The sequence below is a fragment of the Patella vulgata genome, chromosome 7 (genome assembly GCF_932274485.2).
Source record: "Patella vulgata chromosome 7, xgPatVulg1.2, whole genome shotgun sequence".
In the NCBI taxonomy this organism is placed as follows: Eukaryota; Metazoa; Mollusca; class Gastropoda; family Patellidae; genus Patella; species Patella vulgata.
Window position 1 is genome coordinate 57,607,748 of NC_065885.2, and position 21,599 is coordinate 57,629,346.

At 35.2% G+C, this 21,599-nt stretch overlaps 1 protein-coding gene across 3 annotated transcripts in view; it reads right to left on the minus strand.

The window, feature by feature from the left end:
• LOC126827546 (NAD kinase) overlaps positions 1 to 19,799 on the minus strand; it is a 44,226-nt gene extending 24,427 nt beyond the window's left edge. The window contains exons 1-2 of one of the 3 annotated variants that reach the window (XM_050557007.2): positions 19,427 to 19,799; positions 10,569 to 10,652 (exon numbers count right to left, since the gene is read on the minus strand). In XM_050557007.2, the coding sequence (XP_050412964.2) occupies positions 10,569 to 10,652; positions 19,427 to 19,647 (305 nt within the window). In that variant the 5' untranslated portion in view covers positions 19,648 to 19,799. Of the gene's footprint in view, positions 1 to 974; positions 1,318 to 10,568; positions 10,653 to 12,071; positions 12,310 to 19,426 lie in introns of those variants that run through there. The other 2 variants (XM_050557008.2, XM_050557006.2) reach the window with 2 other exon arrangements.
• Between the last annotated feature and the right edge of the window lie 1,800 nt (positions 19,800 to 21,599).

Sequence of the window (21,599 nt, forward strand, 5' to 3'; positions counted from 1 at the left end):
TCTTCGATAATGTATCTTTAACTAACACGCTCACCCTGTTTCAAAAGCTAAAAGTATGCTGGGAACTAACTCCTCCCTATAATGAATTTTTAGATCTGTATCATCAGCCTGATTCAGATTGAACCTAATTTCCACATTATCACATGGAGTCACAAACTGAGAAGAAGTGAAGCCAATACACATCATGGTTAAAAATAGCCTTGAAAGTTGAAACTGTACACATACATGTATCCCCAGAATCACAATAGGGTGAGGGACTAACACATGATTTAATTTATTTCAACAATTCGCTTGCGCGTAGGGGTCTTTAGCAGTGGGAGGAAACCGGAGGACCCAGAGAAAACCCACGAGGTTGGACAGGCGACCCTACTCCTTGTCACGTACAATTGGGGAATTGGAACAGGGGAATCGAAACCATGCCAGTTGACTCAATGACAGACCTTATGATACAGTCCGTGAATCACAATAGCCATTCTTCCATGTTTAACATGATGAAGTATAAACTATCTTGTATGATGGGTAAATTATCACTGCCAGAAATATAAACCTTTGATGTAAATAGATAGGAAACAATTTAATTGGGGGGGGGGGGGGGCTGCAGGGGCAGGGAAGGGGAAGAGAGAGAGAGGGGCTCACTCGTCACAAACTGTCATTTCAGGACTTAGCAGTGGGATGATACTCGAATACCCTGAGAAAACCCACGAGGTTGGACAGGTGACCCTATTCTTTGCCACATACACAAGCAGGAATCGAAACCATGCCAATGACAGACCTTATGATTAAACGCGCACATGTTAGGGCCCCATTACCCCAATTCTATGCAATACAAGTACTGTTTATTACTGACTAAATAACCACTAAAAATCCTAGTAATAAACAGATAAATGTATTCCATAGAATGTATCCTGGCTATTTCTAATTCAAAATTACATACTACATGCCATTGAAACAATATGTGGTATAATTATAAATACTATGGTAGGTGGTAACTAGTGGATGGTAACAGACGAGTGGTAATTGGTATTTCTCCACTCCTTTAATATTTTATAAACACATTAAGGATTAACATTTTCGCCTATTATATTATGATGCACAGTTCAACATATGATGATGGTACAAGAGATTATAACCGATTTCTTCTAGGCCTGCACTGGATCTCAAAAGACACAACTGAGCCTTTAATCAAGGAAATGAAGCAGCTAAAAGTTCTTAATCGCTCTTTATCTCCAACCTATGCTAGAAGAGCCTCTCACCCACAACTGGCTCTTCTTGTAAGTTTTTTTAGGAAACACTCTGGCTTTGATATCACCCTTGGTGAAAGCAGACGTTATGTCCCACAAACAAAGCCCTGCACATTATATAAACACAAACATTCTTCACTACTTTCACTTTCATTGTCCGTATTATATCTCAATTACTTCCTGTTAGTAAACAATTCAAATAATGAGCTAGATATATAACTATTACCATCAATGATAAGCAACCCTTCTGACTGTAATAGTTTGTATTTACTGCGGATATAGAATTATTGGACCATGACACACCATATCAACGACTGACATTATGCACTATTACTACTACTATTATACAAAAAGGATTTCGAGCTTCAGTGATCATAATAAAGATTTTAATTTACTTACTAATAACAAAAGTCATTGAGAGAAATCGTGACCCCAGAAATATCGTGACGACAACATAATACAACAACAAAATGAATCCAAAAGAGAATTGTAGTATGTTGTATAGTATGTACATTTTACCTATCCAGAATAAAACAAATAAATCCTTTAACTCAACTTCTTTCAAACAATACATATAGATACATGTATATAGGTAAATCCCTCGGAGCATAATATTTTAATTTTACTCAACATCAAAATAAATTTTATAAAGCTCCTCAAGCATACTTTGTAGGCTGGTCTTGATAGGCAATAAAATCAACCAATCCAATATGGGAGTAATATATGAGATGAAAGTTTGGATTGTGTTTAATATCAATTCTGCAGAATTTTGCAGTTTATAAGACAATACAATTCACCAATCTATATTATATCCTTATTTTCTACTATGCATAATTACACGAAATGAGGTTTAACATCCAACTTTTCTTTATCAATTCTTCTAATGAAACGCATGTTCCTGAAGCAACAACTGCGAGTTGTAAATTATCTACATGTAGACATTGCTAGATTGGTCTGCAATTCCTGAACTCAAAACCATGATACATGTATCTCCCTTTAATGCAGACACAATCAGGGGTTGTTACACAAACACACTCAAATCAAACGAACCTTCAACTTTGTAACTCGATTATCACAGGTAAACATTTTACCTGTGATGTTGTCCCTTGCTGAGTCAGTAGCCAATCGTAATTAGTGCCGAAATATGAGGGGCTTGATAAGATGTACTGAGTTAAAGCAAGATTAAGCTTTCTATCGAAGATGATGAAGACGGGAATAGGCCATACATTGTGATATCAGGGAAATTTTGCCTGGACATGCAGCCTACTCTTCATTGAATTTCAAATGACAAGGACAACATCTACATGTATCGTACCTCAGTTTTTGGTCCCATCCGAATGACTAGATACTGTTTCTTGTCAGGCCCTCTTGTCCTGCACGCCTGACAAGGGGAAACCACGCTGGAATATCCTGGGCAACTTTCTGAGTAAACAGAAAAAACTGGATCCAGGTAAATATAAAATATGGTATAGAAAATGAATTAAAAGAAAAAAAAAAGTTGAAAACATCAGACAGGTGACCCTACTCCTTGTCACGCACAACCAGGAAATCGAAACCATGCTAGTTGACTAAATGACAGACCTTATGATAGAACACGCACGCGCTAACCATTTGGCCATCCACCAACCCCTCAGTAATTGTATTTTACACAGAAATTATGACCTGTACAAAATGTATATAACTAAATAAGTTAATACAGTTATCATTTACAACTGTCAAATATCCATAGACTTCAGCCTTGTCATGACCTTGGTAAAAGTTCAAGATGACATTTTGTATATTCAAAAAAAGTGACAAGTGTTTTCCGGACAAGATTAGGACTCAGGATGTAAACAGTTATTTGATTGACAGGTCATTGTACGGTTAAACAGGTGAACCGATTCAATAACATTATTAACCAGTATTCCTTGTCTGTTTTGTTATTGTTTAAATACAGGTATTTAGTGTGGGTACATGTATTTACTGTGTCACTTCCAGTCTTTTCACCGCCACTAACAAATATGCATTAATTAGCATTCTTGCTGTTGAAATTTTGAACTGATGTTGCAAAGAAAATTTTGAACAGACCCCATACCATCACATCTTCCAGCCTAAAATTGAAACTTTGGTTTATGATTGTTTCTGTTTGCCATTTGCGTATAAATGTTTTTTGTTCCATCATCTAATGGGTTTGGATTCAGCTCAACAATTTAATTAGCTGATCCTGCAAGAAGCATGAGGTTCTCTGGGGAATTGCTTCATTTTTCTAATAAGGGCATATCTGTAATGCAATCTAATTATATTTAATTACTTTCAGCACCCCATCTTCAATAGAAGGCTTGATTTCGCGATTGCTAAGACCCCCTAAAGATAAATTTTAAATGTTCCTATTATTTATTAGAACAGGTTTCGCTTTAGTTTTTATATTTTACGCTGAAATTTATTAGTTTAAATCTTCCTAGTGCTAAAACGGAAAATGTGACTTTTTGACCTCTGGGGTCACAAAGAACAAAGGTGAATTTAGCCAGTTTACATTTTTATTGAAAGTGTGATTACTTTCGATCATTTTCAGCTTATTTTCATAATACAAGAATGACTGTGCATTCACTTTCAGTGCAAATGAACCCATTTGACCTTTGACCCCGAATATCTCGAAAATGCCCCAACGGCGGACTGATTACCGCTCGGCATTGTATTCTACGCAAAATTTTATTCTAGAAAAGTTGGGTGTGGTTTTTTGCCCATTTGATGGCCACCCCCCTCGCGCTGAGCCTTCGGTCTAAATGTATGTTATCTGTTAATATAATATATTGTACTGGGTACTTAACAAATTATAATAACTATGGTTTATAATAAATACAACACTATATGTTATCTGTTAAAAATTGTACCGGGTGTAAACAAATTATAATATCTATATAAACGTCAATATATTGACTAACCAATCATATTGATCCTTGTTGTGGTCTATTCACTAATGGATAACTAATAATAAACATATAAATATCAACAGGATGTATAGAATGTTCATAATCGGTCGGATCAGTCACATCAGGATGTATTGAAATTTGTTTCATCTGATTGGTCATATACTCGGTCAGTCACATTAGGATGTCTGCCATATCACCTCAGAGGAAAGACACGTTAAAATACATGTGGCAAGGTCGTTTTTAAACATACATTATGGAAGAGCTACATGTAAATCTGCCTATTGCAGGTCTTTCTTTAGACCTGAAATGTTATCTAAAATATTAATTAGATATTATCAAGACCATAATCAACTCTTGATGCCATCATTAGCCTTTGATATTTAGTGGATTTGAATACATGTACTTTTTTGTTGTGGATGAAATAACCGTAAAAATGGATAATCAAGGCTAGCTTAAAATTGAATCGCCAAGGGTTGAGAGTGAAGCAATTTGACTGAAATTTTAAGCATATTCTCTTTTCGTTATCTATATTTTAACTATTATAATGAGAACTGCCAGCTCTTTATCTACTCTTACCTAATTCCCCTTTAATCTATAAAAAAAACAACCATGTCCAGTCTTTAAAGTATTAATATTGTTATTAATTTAAAAAAACCAAAAAAAACCCAACATATTGTGACATGCCTTCTAACAACTTCTTTCTATGGAGTTACAACATACTATATTATGGTCATCTTATCAAAGCTTATTATTATAAACCTCCACATTTCTTAAATACAACTTTTGAAAACTCTTAATTCTTAAATTAATTGGCTGCTAAAATAACTTTGTTTACACAGAAAGTGACGTTGTCCAGAGATAAACAATGGACATCATTCAAAAATATCACAATAACCAGAGCATAAAAACTGTGAGAATTTCTAAATTAATATGAATATTCAACACTTAGCATGATTAAAAGTTGATTTATGACAACAAATTTGTCTTGCGTACATAGACTTATTGTCTTTTTAAGAAAGTGACAGAGAAATGAGATTTAACTTCCATATTGTCTCTTTAAATAAACTTATTTAACACCCACACACTAATATTAGAGAGAGAGAAATGGGGTTAAACGTCCACTCGACTTCACTCAACACAACTTCGTCATTTCGGGACTAACATATGGTTCAATTTTATTTAAATAATTCGCTTGTGCGTAGGTGTCTTTAGCAGTGGGAGGAAACCAGAGGACATAGAAAAAACACACGAGGTTGGACAAGCGACCGTAGTCCTTGTCACGTACATCCGTACAATCGAAACCACGCCAGTTGACTCAATGACAGACCTCATGACACAGCATGCACATGCTTTCAATTCAGCCATCCAACACCCTAGGAAGTGAGAGAGAGAAATGAGATTTGACATCCATATTGTCCCTTTAAATAACCCTATTTGACACACACACACTAATATTAGATGTCATGGTTGATTAACATTGATGAGCAGCAGGACATGATTATTAAAAGTTCATTTCATTGGAGGATCGGACATTCGCCTATTTATTTCATTTTTATTTAATTTCATATGATTGTTCATATCAACGCATGGTTAGCCACACCAGGATGTAACTATCACATTATCACTATCAGGAATAATTATTTTTGATCCAGTTTAATTAAAATTAGATGTTCTTCAATTCCTTTTCATTCGTTTTATATTCTGTATTTAATATTTACCTGTTTAAACTTTACTTACTAACGAAATGAAATGGGGTTTAACATCCTACTTTTCTGCACCAACTGGGATAATGACCAAGAGAATATGCCATGCAGTATGTTATAATGAAAATATTGCCTGTACAGAAATATTTCCATTTACTCTTCTTGAAATTCCAACAGCCATAGGATCTTTTACATGCATGCCAACATGTACAGACGACTTTGGCTTTGCGTCCAATGTAAATGACTACATGCTGTTCCTACCAGTCGATGCTGAACAGTAGATTTCATTTCATTTCTTTAATACCACTGGTATTTAAGGCTGGGAATCGATATGAAATTTCAATATCGATTATCGGCAAGAATTTGTCAGCGATTATCGATAATAATCGATTATCATTTTTCTGGAAAAATCCGAACTTTACCGACCTGCTATTTGTGTTGGTCGACACAGGCTACCACTATTTTGTTCTATTTGTTCTTCTACCGATTATCGATACTTTTGCACAGCCTTACTGGTATTACCAGCCAAAATGTGATAATATATTCTGTTTTATGAAAATCCATTTAGTATACATACAGTTATTGAAATATAAAAGGGAGAGAGAGAAATAGGGAAGAAACTAAAGGACAAGGAGAAAACCCACATGGTTGGACAGGCAACCCTACTCCTTGTAATGTACAATCGAGGAATTGAAACCATCCGTTAACCATTCCGCCACCCACCCGCCTCCCCCTCCCCAAATTTAAAAGGAAGGACAGACAAAGGAGACAAACTCACATGACATATCATTGACAATGTACATGTAAACCATCAGTAAAATATAAATTTATGCAAAGGTTTGAAAACTCTTACCACTGGTATTTAAGGCTGGGAATCGATATGAAATTTCAATATCGATTATCGGCAAGAATTTGTCAGCGATTATCGATAATAATCGATTATCATTTTTCCGGAAAAATCTGAACTTTACCGACCTGCTATTTGTGTTGGTCGACACAGGCTACCACTATTTTGTTCTATTTGTTCTTCTACCGATTATCGATTATATCGATATTTTTGCACAGCCTTACTGGTATTACCAACCAAAATGTGATAATATATTCTGTTTTATGAAAATCCATTTAGTATACATACAGTTATTGAAATATAAAAGGGAGAGAGAGAAATGGGGTTTAACATCCACTCAACACAAACTAGGTCATTTTGGGACTAACACATGGTTCAATTTAATTTCAATAGCAGTGGGAAGAAACTGGAGGACAAGGAGAAAACCCACATGGTTGGACAGGCAACCCTACTCCTTGTAATGTACAATCGAGGAATTGAAACCATGCGTTAACCATTCCGCCACCCACCCACCTCCCCCTCCCCAAATTCAAAAGGAAGGACAGACAAAGGAGACAAACTCACATGACATATCATTGACAATGTAAACCATCAGTGAAATATAAATTTATGCAAAGGTTTGAAAACTCTTTCCAGAACACAAGCTTTCAGGCAAGTCTGGAAATAAGGCACCTGTCTCAGACATTGTCAGACACAGATTCAGGCTTTTTCAGAGGACCTCTCTGAAGCCGGTCATTTTTTCTGGCACAGATTTGCCTTTTTCTATGTTTTTATTGACATCTTTAATACATGATACATGTCCAACACAAAGTTCAGGAACTAATTCATTAATGACAACATTTTGTCAGGTCAAAATAAAACCAGGATTTCTAAGCCAGACATTTTGTCATGTACCCCAGTACAACTAAAATGGTTATTTCCTAGCCTGGATGTCGGGTACTAGTATATTATAACCCAACAATTTTTCCAGATCTTAATTGCCACGTAATAGTTCAATATTGCCGGACATTTTGTCCAGTACAACTAAAACCGTCATAGAGCACAATAAAAAAAACCACAACCTAATTTATATGGAAAACAATCACTGATTTGTACACATATAGCAATTTGTGCTTGATAATGATAAAAGAACAATTGTTAAAACATTGTGCTATATACCAGTGATTGTTTTCCATTGGGTTGTGTTTTTTTATTGTGCTTAATCATTGAATGCCCCTCACAGATTACAACTAAAAGCCGTTATTTGCAGCTTTTAAAAGAACCTTAATTTTACCCACTTGAAATGAAATAACAGTTTAAACTTCTTACATTTGTTTCATTAGGAAATTCACATACATGTTTATTGGCCACAACGTCTAACAAAACACTAATCACATTAAATTCCTCCCAAACTATAGCCTAACTATTCATCAAGACTGATGATCAAAATATTTTTATTGTAAGATATAATGTAACTCTGTTTCCATATAAGTTAATTCAAACAGTAAAATTTTATAATTATTGCTGAGTCATTCCTGTTTTGAACACCATTTTATTTTAACAGAACTCTCCAGAATCATATCGAAAGGTCTTTCAGCTTTAAAAGACATCAAGAGAAAGCCAGAGAGAAGGGCAGGGTTTAAGAGTTAAATTTTATCATTATTGTCAAGTCATTCTTATTTACTTCCATTTAAAACTTAAAGAGAATCTCACTAAAGTAACAATAATATTGTTTTTAACTAATAAAAATACAACCATGTCCATTCTTTGCATGAAGTTAAAACACACAATAGTATTGATATGGTCATTACAATTATGGAACTTACAAACCATCAGGTGGTTGACTCATTCCCTTTTAAGATTTGTTTTACTCATTCATTTTGAAATTTGTTTAACTCATTCCCTTTTGAAATTCGTATTCGTTTAACTCATTCCCATTTGAGATTTAACTCATTCCATTTTGAGATTTGTTTAACTCATTCCCTTTAGAAATTTGTTTAACTCATTCCCTTTTGAGATTAACTCATTCCCTTTAGAGATATGTTTATCTCATTCCCTTATGAGATTTATCTAACTCATTCACTTTTGAGATTTGTTAAACCCATTCCCTTTTGAGATTTTTTTTAAACTCATTCCGTTCTGAGATTTGTTAAACTCCCTCCCTTTTGAGATTAACTCTTGATATTAACTATTCCCTATAGAGATATGTTTATCTCATTCCCTTTTAAAATTTGTTTCACTCATTCCCTTTAGAGATATGTTTATCTCATTCCCTTATGAGATATGTTTATCTCATTCCCTTATGAGATTTATCTAACTCATTCACTTTTGAGATTTGTTTAACCCATTCCCTTTTAAGATTTGTTTAACCCTTTCACTTTTCAGATTTATTTAACTCATTCCCTTTTGAAATTTGTTTAACCCATTCCCTTTTGAAATTTGTTTAACTCATTACCTTTTGAAATTTGTTCAACTCATTACCTTTTGAAATTTGTTCAACTTTTGAAATTTGTTCAACTTTTGAAATTTGTTCAACTCATTACCTTTTGAAAATTGTTCAACTCATTCCGTTTTGCGATTTGTTCAACTCATTCCCTTTTGAGATTTATTTAACTCATTCCATTTTGAGATTTGTTCAACTCATTCTGTTTTGAGATTTGTTTAACTCATTCCCTTTTGAGATTTAACTCAATAACTCATTCCATTTTGAGATTTAACTCATTCCCTTTTAAAATTTGTTTGACTCATTCCCTTTTGAGATTTGTTTAATCTCATTCCCTTTTGACATTAACCTTTTTGATATTAAATTATTCCCTTTTGAGACATGTTCAACTCATTTCTTTTAACCCACCATTCCTGAAAGTCAGGAATTGAAATTGAAATTGCTTCATAAAAATAAAATTCCATGACAGTGCCATAGCCTTCCATATTCCAAATAATAGTCAATGTAATCCAGAAAAAAAAGTCATGCAATAGGCATATTTGAGTCTTACATAATGCATCTTTGTTTCCTTTTTTAATGTCTGCAAAGTTTGTGTTTTGTCCACGGCTTTGTCTTGTCCGTTTCGTACTTGTGTGGTGCAGTCCTCCTACACTTAGTATTACTAGATTACATACAGGTGAAATTAAGATGTTGCAACACCATCAAGAGTCATCCCTCTATTCATACATGCGATTATCGGCCATTCTATAATAGGTTTAATACTGCTATATCATTCTTGTGTATTTAAACCAGAAATACCTGTATCTCCATAATAAACGTATCCTCTACCTTGATAACGAACAAACCCAAACTGTTTGGTTTTGTTGAGAACAGGATTAAAAAACAATATGATCTTTATTCTATAAATTTCATTGGATATATTTGTTAAAAAGCTAATAATGTTGACATTTATATATTCAGCATGGCTAGGGTTGTGGTGACCATTATTGATATGTTTTGGTTTTTTTATTAAAGTTAAATTTAGCCACACATACCGTATTATATATCACAGTCAGAGAAATCAATTTGTTCATATTGAACCAGTTTCATTTGATTTTGTTTGTTTAATAAGCTAATTAAAGTCCTGAAGGAACTATATTAGCGAGCAGAAATTTGCCTGTGTATCCGTTATCGCTCATTACTTCAGTCAGTTATATAGAAGGATAACTTGTGTTTTCCATTTGCTATTGTCCCTTCTGCTTCTTGGAATCTTTGTTACGCATCTATCGTAGCAATAATCTATGTGTTAAAATTATACTTTGAATGCGTTTCACCAGTTCTATCACATAATAATGTGATAATGACTGACGACACCAACATTGTCCTTTATCGTTCAATCAAAGAAAACCACACACACTTATACATGCATATATATGTATATCAAACAAAACAAAAGTGTTAACTTACAAGAAAAAATCTGAGTTTTCCTGAAGGTAGGCTTTTGGTCCAAATTTACAGTCAGGACTGACACCATATAAAGATCTTGTTTTCCTGAAAAAAACAAATAAAGTTTTAAAATGATAATAGTAAGGCATTTAAAATAGATCTGTTTCTTGAACATCAATGCTAAAATGTGTTAAAATACTGCTCAGTATTCTTTTCGGAAATATAAACAAAAAGTAAAACAACACAGATCAGTCATCAACATTTGTTTCCACAAAATGATAAAATCCAAGAAATTTCTAATTAACAAAAGGCACATAATAGGTTGATAAATTTACAAAGTCTCATAAATGAAATGAAATGGGGTTTGACGTCTTACTGTTCTGCTCCGACTGGGCTAATGAAGACGGGCATAAGTAAGTCAATTAGAGAGCAATGAGGGGAAATTTTGTCCGGATAGCAGCACTATGGCCTACTCTTATATTGAATTCCAGCTGCCAAGGGTTCTTTTATGTGCACAACAATGTGTACTCGGGACCTTGGTTTTTCATCCCATCCGAACGACTCGACATTGTCCCTTGCAAGGCCCACTGTCCTGCACCACTTATAAGGGAAAGCCATGCCGGAAACCCTGATGAACTTTCTCGGCCATCGCAGGGATTGATCACAGGACCTCCAGGTTAGTGAGCCAACATCTTACTCACCGAGTCACAAGTTTCATTAAGATTTATAGTTAATGGGAGTCTCTTGATATAAAACTGGGATACTTGGACAGGTGGAATTCCTGCCTAACCTTGTTACATACAGGATATAAATCAAACGACCACTTGCAAAATAAACTTTTGAAACAGAAACTGGTTCTGTACATGAGTACGACTGACATTTAACTTAAAGTCTTAAAGATACCTTCCCGCGAACAAACTGTTTGATTTGATGATATATATTTTGATTGAAAACATATTCAAACTAATTAATCTATCAAAAATCTTGCTTCAAATCCCTCACAAAGCTTTGTATTTGCTGGGAGATTCCTATAGCTATAAATAAACTGTTGTTAGATGCCATGGCTGTCACCTTACTTCATTGTGAGGGAGTCCATTTTTCAGAATGTATTTTTCATTACTAACTCTCCATTTACCAAACATATTGAGGTCTAAGTAAATTCTTAATTATTTTCAGCCAACTTCTTTTTCCGCAGTTTTATTGCAGAGTCTTTTGTACGTTGACACCCCTCAATGTTCCCAAAACTGACTGACCATTTGATCAAGAAATAACAACTGCTCCCTCAGTCAAGCTATCACACAATAAGCTGGCAGACAACAATTGGGTTGCCAGTTAGTGATACCCTGATATTTTTGCCCAGTGCTTGTCACACTTGGTTTTTTCGGGTAATCCATTATTTTTCTTGTAAGATTGGGTGTCTTTACTTTCCATACAGTGTATATACCAAATTTGCCATATATTTATTGGAAATAAAATAACCACCCGATAAATACTTTCGGGAAAATATATCTTTAAGATTCAAACCTGGTAAATCTTAGTCGAGTGGTCAGTGTCCGACAAACAAGACTTCCTATCCACATATTTTCACCTCACGACAACTCCCGCTCTAAATATAGCTGTGTCTACCTAAAACCAACACTAATGGGGTTTAACGTCCACTCGATACAAACTAGGACATTTTGGTTGACCCGGAGAAAACCCACGATGCTGAATAGGCGACCCTACTCCTTGTCACATACAACCCAGGGAACCAAAACTACGCCATTTGACTCAATGACAGATCTTATAATACATGTATGGCCATAATCTATTACATGTATAGTCATGAATAAACTCAACAAATGAATTATTATGCAATTCTAAATTACAATTTGATTTAATAAATTCTATGTACATGTACATATATATGTATGTAATTTCAGTCATAATTTGAATAAAAGCTGCCACAAACAAGTTCCTGGTCTCATAGCTAGTACATGTAACGGTAGGTAAAACTATATTTACTGTGTCAAATTTAATGACTAGGCCTACTGAATAATAAATAATAAAACTATTCAGTCGTGAAGCTATTCTTAAACCAGGATTTGTATATAATGTGTGTTTATGAACAAGGGAATTATAACATACCCAATTCAACCAATCATTAAAGAGATTGAAGTGTAAACAATGCGACTGGTATTCAAATATCTTCCTGATCTTGTTTTTTTCAGTAATTAGGTTTAATAAGACATGAGCATTAGATAACTCTTAAAGGGACACTGCCTGGTTTAGGATGAAAGAGATAAAAAGTCTGACGTGAGCGAGCAGTTCATGCTCCATGTTTACAACCCTTGTCCACACGACACAAACTAGATAATTTCAGGACAATAACATATGGTTTAATTTTATTTCAATAAATCGCTTGCGCGTAGGGGTCTTTAGCAGTGGGAGGAAACCGGAGGACCCGGAGAAAACACACGAGGTAAGATAGGCGACCCTACTCCTTGTCACGTACAACCATGGATTCGAAACCACGCCAGTTGATTCAATGACAGGTCTTATGATACTTGCTAACCATTCGTCCATCCACCCCCCAACCCCCCCTTGGAAATAAGAGAGAGAAATGGGATTTTATGTCCACTGGACACAAACTAGGTCATTTTGGAAGAAAGACATGGTTTAATTTTATTTCAATATTCCTTGTCACTTACTAGTGGGGAATCGAAACGCGCCACTTGACTTAATGACAGATCTTATGCTCTAAGGCACACATGTTAAATCATTCGGACACCCAACCCCAACTCCTGGAAATAAGGCACCTGTCACAGCCCATGTACGTGTACCTTCTGGTGTCTGTCATAATGACGGGTGCAGATTTGTTTTTAGCAAAGTTAAAAATGTCAGGCACTAGATCATTCTGACAGTTTGTTAGGTACACGTACTACTAGTACTAACAACATTATTTCCAGACCTGATCTTCCATATAGTACTACGAAACATGGATTTGTGGACTTTTCATTATTCCTACGGGCGTATATATAAATATAAAGGGTTTCATAGACAGCTTGTCCATATGCGTGGACCCCAGTTTTTGGTTTTAAATTAAGCTAATTTGATTAATTCTATGAGTCCAAGCCTGGAAATAAGGCACCTGTCACAGACAATGTCAGGCACAGATTCAGGCTTTGTCAGGCACAAAACCTCTGGTACCTGTCATTTTGTCCGGCACAGATCTGTCTTTTTTTATTGATATTATCAATACATGTTCGGAATTAAGTTGAAAATGTCAGGTACTATTTCATTAGTGCCTGACATTTTGTCAGGTACATCTAAAACCGTTATTTCCAGGCCTGTCTATGACTATAAAACAAGAAATATCCACGCCATTACAAATTATCCAGGTTTTTTTTTCAAATGTCAAATTTTTACGCTAAATAATTGTTTTGTCTGTAACTTTAAGAAGATATCATATTTTGAAACTAAATCCACAGTACAATTACAAAGAGAAATATATTATTTATTCATTGTATAGTTTTCTTCTGGTTACACTAACTAAATAGCTTGAGACATCCTAAATTTTGGAGGATATGTCATTATTATTAAAGTAGCCAAGTCTTTAACTCAATATCATTAAAAATCTTTGACATTGAAAACACGATTTATTTGTCGCTTTAAATCAACATTGATGTTGTGATCTTACCGGGAAAAGATAACCTTCTTATATCCAATATTTAAGACAAAATAAACATTTTACAATGCTTTTCATCTCTATTTGTAATAAGGGACTCGAAAAACGAGGCTAGGCATATCCCACAAGTCATGTCAAATGGTGACGCTATATTCTTATCTGGAGAGCATGCCCAATAAATACTATCGGTGTAGACTGGAAAAACCAGACGCTAGAGATTGAAATTCGATTGAGAATACTGGCGTATTTCGCCGAACCTAACTGATTAGAAATTACAGTAAAAACAGAAACGATTGAATGTAAATCAATTTATATACATTCATTTTACATTATTGTATGCGTTGTGACCGATTTGTGTCAATTTCTAGGTCCCAAATATTAGCGACTTAGCTCCTTTAACAAGAAAGGAATGTATGTAAGTTTAGTAACTTCCTCAATCCAGCTTCTTTGGTTACTGACATTACTGGTAGTTGTTTGCATTTAACGTTCGTTAATTGTCATCATATTATTTTAAGTTTAACATTTCACATGGGATTTATCCTTTATAAAAAAAATTATACAACATAATGAAATGGGTGTATTATAACCATCTTACTGTTCTGCACCAATCAGCTGGCTAATGGGCATACATTGTATGAGGGAAATTTTGGCCTGACAGGGTTCAGTGTTTCCTTCCTCATCAAATTTAATCTGTCAAAGGTTCTTTTATGTACATGCCATGTGAAAACAGGAGCTTGTTTTTTTTTCATACAATCAGAGCGACTATAATAGTAATAGAGACTATTCCTTGACATGTCCTCAGTCCTGCACCACTGACAAGGGAAAGCAATCTGAAAAATCCTGGGGAACAGCTTAACAAAGCCAAATGATTTCAATTTTATCACAGATGTTTTTTTTTTTTACATTTTATGGTAAATGTAGTAATCAGATTGGTCAAACATAAGCCTTCTGTACTGGGAACCATTCCAATTTGGACCACAGAAGTGAGGTGATCCCAGAACAGTTCTAAGTACTGCACGGTTAAATTTTCATAATGTACATTTGTAAATGGTTCTCAGTACAGATTATTGCACATGAGTCAAATGAACCTTGACCTTCCCTCGTTTTCTGTCAAAATGGTTGTCCGAGGAACTGTATGGGGTGTGATATCATTTGAGTACCTTGACGGTACTGCTGACTGAATCTAAATGGGTATCAAGTACTTAAAAAATAACCATTCCTTCTTGATATTTTTTTTCGTACTCTCAATAACAAAATTAAAATAAAAAAGAGTGAGCCAAACAGAACTAAATCACCCGCCATAACTGTTTTCATACGGGTAATTTGCATAGGAACTGAAATTAACTTTTCGGTGAAGAGTTCCACATTTAGCACACCTGGAACGGTTATGAGACTGGTTATTGTAGAGTAAATTTACTTGAAATTTAACGCGGCCTGGGACCGTTTTGAGAACAGAATGCTTTTCCCAGTCAAGTGTAAATGCAATTTGGTGTAAATGTATATATATTTAGCTATACACAGGTTGGATTTCAGTTTTAGGATCTACTGTCATAGAACATTATTAACATCAGACTTCCTTTGATAAGGCCACAAAGTTGAAATTCTTGTATAAAGGGAGAGAGAGAGAGAAATTGGGTTTGATGTCCACTCCGACACTCGACACAAACTAGGTCTTTTCAGGACTAACATATGGTTTAATTTTATTTCAATAATTCGCTTGCGAGTAGGGGGTCTTTAGCAGTGGGAGGAAACCGGAGGACCCAGAGAAAACCCACGAGGTTGAACAGGCGACCCTACTCCTTGTCACAATTTTATCTCAATAATTCGCTTGCGCATAGGGGTCTTTAGCAGTGGGAGGAAACCAGAGGACCCAGAAAAAAAACACGAGGTTGGACAGGTGACCCTACTCCTTGTCATGTACATCTGTAGAATAGAAACCACGCCAGTTGACTCAATGATAGGCCTTATGGTACAGCACGCACATGCTAACCAATCTGCCATCCAACCCCCCTCTTGTAAGTAGTGGAAATGGTATCAAATATCCTGTCTGTTTCCTGTAATCATTAATTAATGACTGTTGATGACAGTTAACAATTAACACTAGATAGTATTTACTATGCATCCTTGACCATCAACAAGTTTTGTCTATAACTGGGGTTAAATATTGGTCATATTATACATGTATATTATAGGGTCAAAATCTTGGGGAGTGAACAAATGGTGCTTGTAAGATTAGTCTAATTCCTCAACTGTACACACAGGTGCCTGTCCATATCATTAGGTCTATAATTTTGGGGCCAGGAACGCATTATGCGGGCCGATGCTCTTCGAAAATAGTCTACGGTTCCGCTGACTTAAGCTCGATTGAACATTTCGAACTATATCGATTGATGGACTTCAATTTTCAATAACAAGTCACAACTGCATGATGGCGGCAAATATGTCATGCTTAGTTCCTGATCCATCTAGTACTTTGTTTATATATATATGTTATTTATGCTCCATGTACAATGTATTAGGTTAATCATTCTATTAACATCTAAAGCAGTCCTTTACGTTTATACATGTAAACGGGAGCCATTAAAAGCTCCTACTAATTCAAAAATGAGAAAAAAAGTCTTGAAAAAAACTCATCTTAATTATGTTATGTTCTTGTGGAAGATACTGACTTAACATTAGCTTTCGATATCAGAATGAAATCGAAGGCGATATGTTACATGAATATGGTAGCGTCAGAATTATCATCATGGAAACTGATAGCTTGAAAGTATGCAGTTAAAAAATAAACAAAATCTTAAAGTAGTTTATTAATCTCATACAATTTAGGAGAGGGATCTAGCTAATTTGCGGGAGTCTTTAATGACTCCCACGAAGGAAAGTCGAGGTGCATTGAGAGGAGCAAGATCAAAAGCAGACCTTTTTTTAACATGAAGGACTGCTTAAGATATATAAAATGCATTCTTGGTCTGTGATGACATTTGAACTAGATTAGACAGCCATTCAAATTCTCCATATAGAAGTCAAATATTGTATTTATCACAGGTGTTCATTGGTACATGTAGGTTCATGTAGAGTTGACCAATAGCATTAACAATCCGAACATTACTAATCATACCTTATAAAGAATTGTCTCCAGACCAAAATGAAAAGGGGTAGGCTTAATAATAATAGAACAATTGGGACTAACATATGGTTCTATTTTATTTCCATAATTCGCTTGCTCGTAGGGGTCTTTTGCAGTAGGAGGAAACCGGAGGACCCGGAGAAAACCCACGAGGTTGGATATGTGACCCTACTCCTTGTCACGTACAACCGGGGAATCGAAATCACGCCAGTTGACTCATTGACAGACTTTATGATACAGCGCGCAGGTGCTAACCATTTAGCCATCCACCCCCCAACTATCACCGAATAGTGATACTAAATTCTACTTCTTTTTCAAATTTTATTTTAAGGATATACAGAATTTATTTCTTAAAGTATATAGACAATATAGCTAATAGTAAGGTTATCATTTGGTCTTTCTTTACTTTTAGTGTTAATATTTTGATTTAAAGTCTATAATAAGTAATTGCCTAAAAGCATGATTGGCTTTGACTGTTTTATAATCTTTGGATGCCAGTAGGCTTATTAAGAGAAACCTTGAGCAAAGATTTATACAGTTAACAATGCAGTCTGATCAATGCCAATCAAGTGTCAATGCTTTTTAATTCTTTATGGCTTAAAGCTTATTAGATCCTATAAATTATATTTCACTATGAAACTTTCAACCAATGAAATTTATATATTTATTTAACTTCTTTTCATTTGATGTGTTACAATATTTTTATCTTTAATTAGATTTGTTGAAATCATTGTCCTTTTGTCTGTATACAAATTAGTTACTTTAAAAGACCTCTACACACAGACAAGAGGGCAGATGAAATTAGAGACACACAGACAAGGAGATCGAATGCCTTGTATATAATTTGTAAATAATGTATTTTTAAAACTGTATATAAAGTAATATTGAAATGAATTTGGAATTGGACTTTTAATGAACAGTGACCGCCTTCACCAGAATACTTCTCCAGTAATGAGCTATACACCCCCAATCCTAGCTCACGGGAAGAGTAAAGTCAAGTTGGAGATAACAAGAATCAGATCCTTCCTTGACTCCGCACATTAACTAAAACCACGGACCATAGAAGGTCATGTTAAAATTATACAAGTAAGCTTTATACCCGGTACTTAAAATAGCATGTTTAATCATCCATGCATCAATCAATAGCCATCCATTGTTTGTGTGTGGTGCAGTCCCCCTCTGCACTTACTATTACATGAAGAGAAAAACACCATTATCACTATCAGACTGAAACTGTGAAATAAGCACCTTTCATTTCACTTTGCGACAGTTATAAACAGTAGGCCTCAGTAGCCTAATTGTATACACAATTGTGTCCTGTCCTATGTTCCATTTCGATTGCTAATATACAATTGACAGCAAAATAATATAAACTATTGTATCTAGGTCTAATACATGTACGTAATTATAAGCCTGAAAATCATTGTGTTCTGTGTATATTCAGTTCAATTACTAAATTAATATCTAGGTCTAATCCAAACAAAAACAAAAGTTTAGGTTTAGTATCATATGTAGATCAGTAGATCTAATAATAATATTAAAGGAGCTAAATCGCTAATATTTGGGACCTACAAATTGACTCAAATGGGTCGCAACGCATATAATAAAGTAATATGAATGTAAATAAACTGATTTACATTCAATCGTTACCGTTTTTACTCTAATTTCAAAGCAGTTATGCTCGGCGAGATACGCCAGAAGTCTCAATCGAATGGAAATCTCTAGAGTCTGGTTATTCCAGTCTACACAGATAGTATTTATTGCGCATGCTCTCCAGATAAGAATATGGGGTCACCGTTTGACATGACTTGTGGAATATGTCTAACCTCGTTCTTCCGAGTCGCTTGTTACAAATTGCACTATATATGGTACACGATTCATGTACCAATCGTAAAATGTTTATTTTGTCTTAAATATTCGATTTTCAGAAGCCCATCTTTTCCCGGTAAGACCACAACACCAATGTTGATTATATATGACAAATTATTAGTGTTTTCATTTTCGAAGGTTTTGGATGATATATTGATCGAGTTACAGACTTAGCTACCGTACCCTACTTTATTAGATTGATGTCCAAAATATTCCTACCTATTTCTGCTCAATGCTCCTGGTTTAGTCACTTTGCGAACTTCAGCAGATTTCGGCAATTCTGGTACAATTTCACCGTTGCTACTTCCATTGCCTCCTAACTTTAATTTTCCAATAAATTTTGACGTTTCCGTTAACTTTTCTTGAAAACTGACTGAATGTGTCGTCAGCGGAGACGGAGTCGTTTCACTGCGAGGTCTCGACATTTCTCCGTTCGACATCGTAGTACGCTGTCTTGTTGTCGTGCAGACGACAGTAGTTGTACGCGACCTAACTGTGGCACATAGATAACAACAATGTACTACCTCTCTTCAACCATGACAATTGAATTTGAACTGTGTGATCGCCTGATGTCAAACGAACGTGGTTTTGTTTAGATTCTACCGGAAGTTATATTTTCCTGATCCTGCGCAACGCAGTAAACAATAGTCTTGTTTAACATGTCGTTTTTTAGAACACGCAAACTGAATGAGTGAATGAATGAATGGATGAAATGGGTTTTCGGTGGTTTTAACGGGAACAACCGCGTTTCCGCTTATTCTTAACCAAATTCTTCCAGGATTTATTGAGTCGTTGTTTTTTTTTACCACCCGAAAGACTATACATCATTCCTTGCCATGGATCGAGGCTCTCCTTATCTATATAATATATATATGCACCTAAATTCTAATATATAGAGAGATGCGGTGTAACGTCTACTCGACACAAACTAGGCCATTTCTCGACTAACACGTGGTTTAATTTTATTTCAATAATTCGCTTGCGCGTATAGTGATCTTTAGCAGTGGGAGGAAACCAGAGGACCCAGAGAAAACCCAAGAGGTTGGACAGGCGACCTTAAAAAATTACTCCTCTTGTCACGTACAACCGGGGAATCGAAACCCCGCTAGTTGATTCAATGACAAACCTTATACAGCGCGCACGTGCTAGCCATTCGGCCATCCAAACCTCCAAAATTTTAATAACGATGATATAAGGTTCAAAAGTGCAATATCGTCGAATGATATATATATTGATAAGTATTTGGATCCTTTAATATGAATATAAATAATAATGTTTCCAAGGCGCGCAGAAGGCGCTAACTATATCAGTTGTCGATTCAAAATAGCTATCAGTCAGTGGGCTAGAGCGTCCATATTGGGCAAAAAATGCAATATACAATGTATGTTCTCAGGATCAATGCTAATAAATAAAAGCGATGGAATTTTACAGTGCGCCACCCACGCGCCACTGAGCCATCGTAAAAATAATTTAAAGTGTACGTTTCTGTACCGGATAAACAAACGACTTAAAGATACGTAGCCTACATTATGGGAGATTAGATAAAGAGATGGCAGTTCTCACTATAATAGTTAAAAACTAGATAATGTAAAGGCAATTTGCTGAAAATGTATAATTAAACATACATTATGCAAGAGCTAAATCTGTCTATTGCAGGTCTTTCTTTGGGCCTGAAATGTTATCTAAATTATTAATTAGACACTAATTAACCATAATCAACTCTAGATGGAATCCCTAGCCTGCGATCTTTAGTGGATTGTGAGCCGATTTAACGATTAAATGGCTAATCGAGACTGTTTATCGTACTGACTTTAGTAATGATGATCAAGGCTAGGCGGAAATTCAATTGCTTTGTTCTCGGTTCATAATGGATCAATTTGAATGAAATTTTCAGCAAATTCCCTTTACATTATCTAGTTTTTAACTATTATAGTGAGAACTGTCAACTCGTTATCGAATCTCCCATAATGTATCTTTAAAATTTTAAATAACAAGAAAGATCCGCATTTGGCAGATTTAGCTCTTGCATAATGTATGTTTAACTATGGCTTTTAAAATCCATTGAACAAATTAATATTCCAACGAATACAAAAAGTTATTTTATTGAACTCCGTGATACTTTTTGGGAGTGTTATCCCGGGGACAAACCATCGCCCGACCCCCCCCTCCCCCGCCCCCCTTGAATCCGCGCCTGTGTGTGAGAAGGTGTGAGATGGGGAAGGGTGCGGGGGGGGGGGGGGGTCCAATCAAAGAGAAATTAAAATTAATTTGAAATTGGACATTAATTAACATTTCCAGACCATAATCAACTCTCGATGCCATCGTTAGCCTTCGATATTTAGTGGACTTGAATTCATTTTGTGATAAATAATTTAACGTAAAAGTGGATATT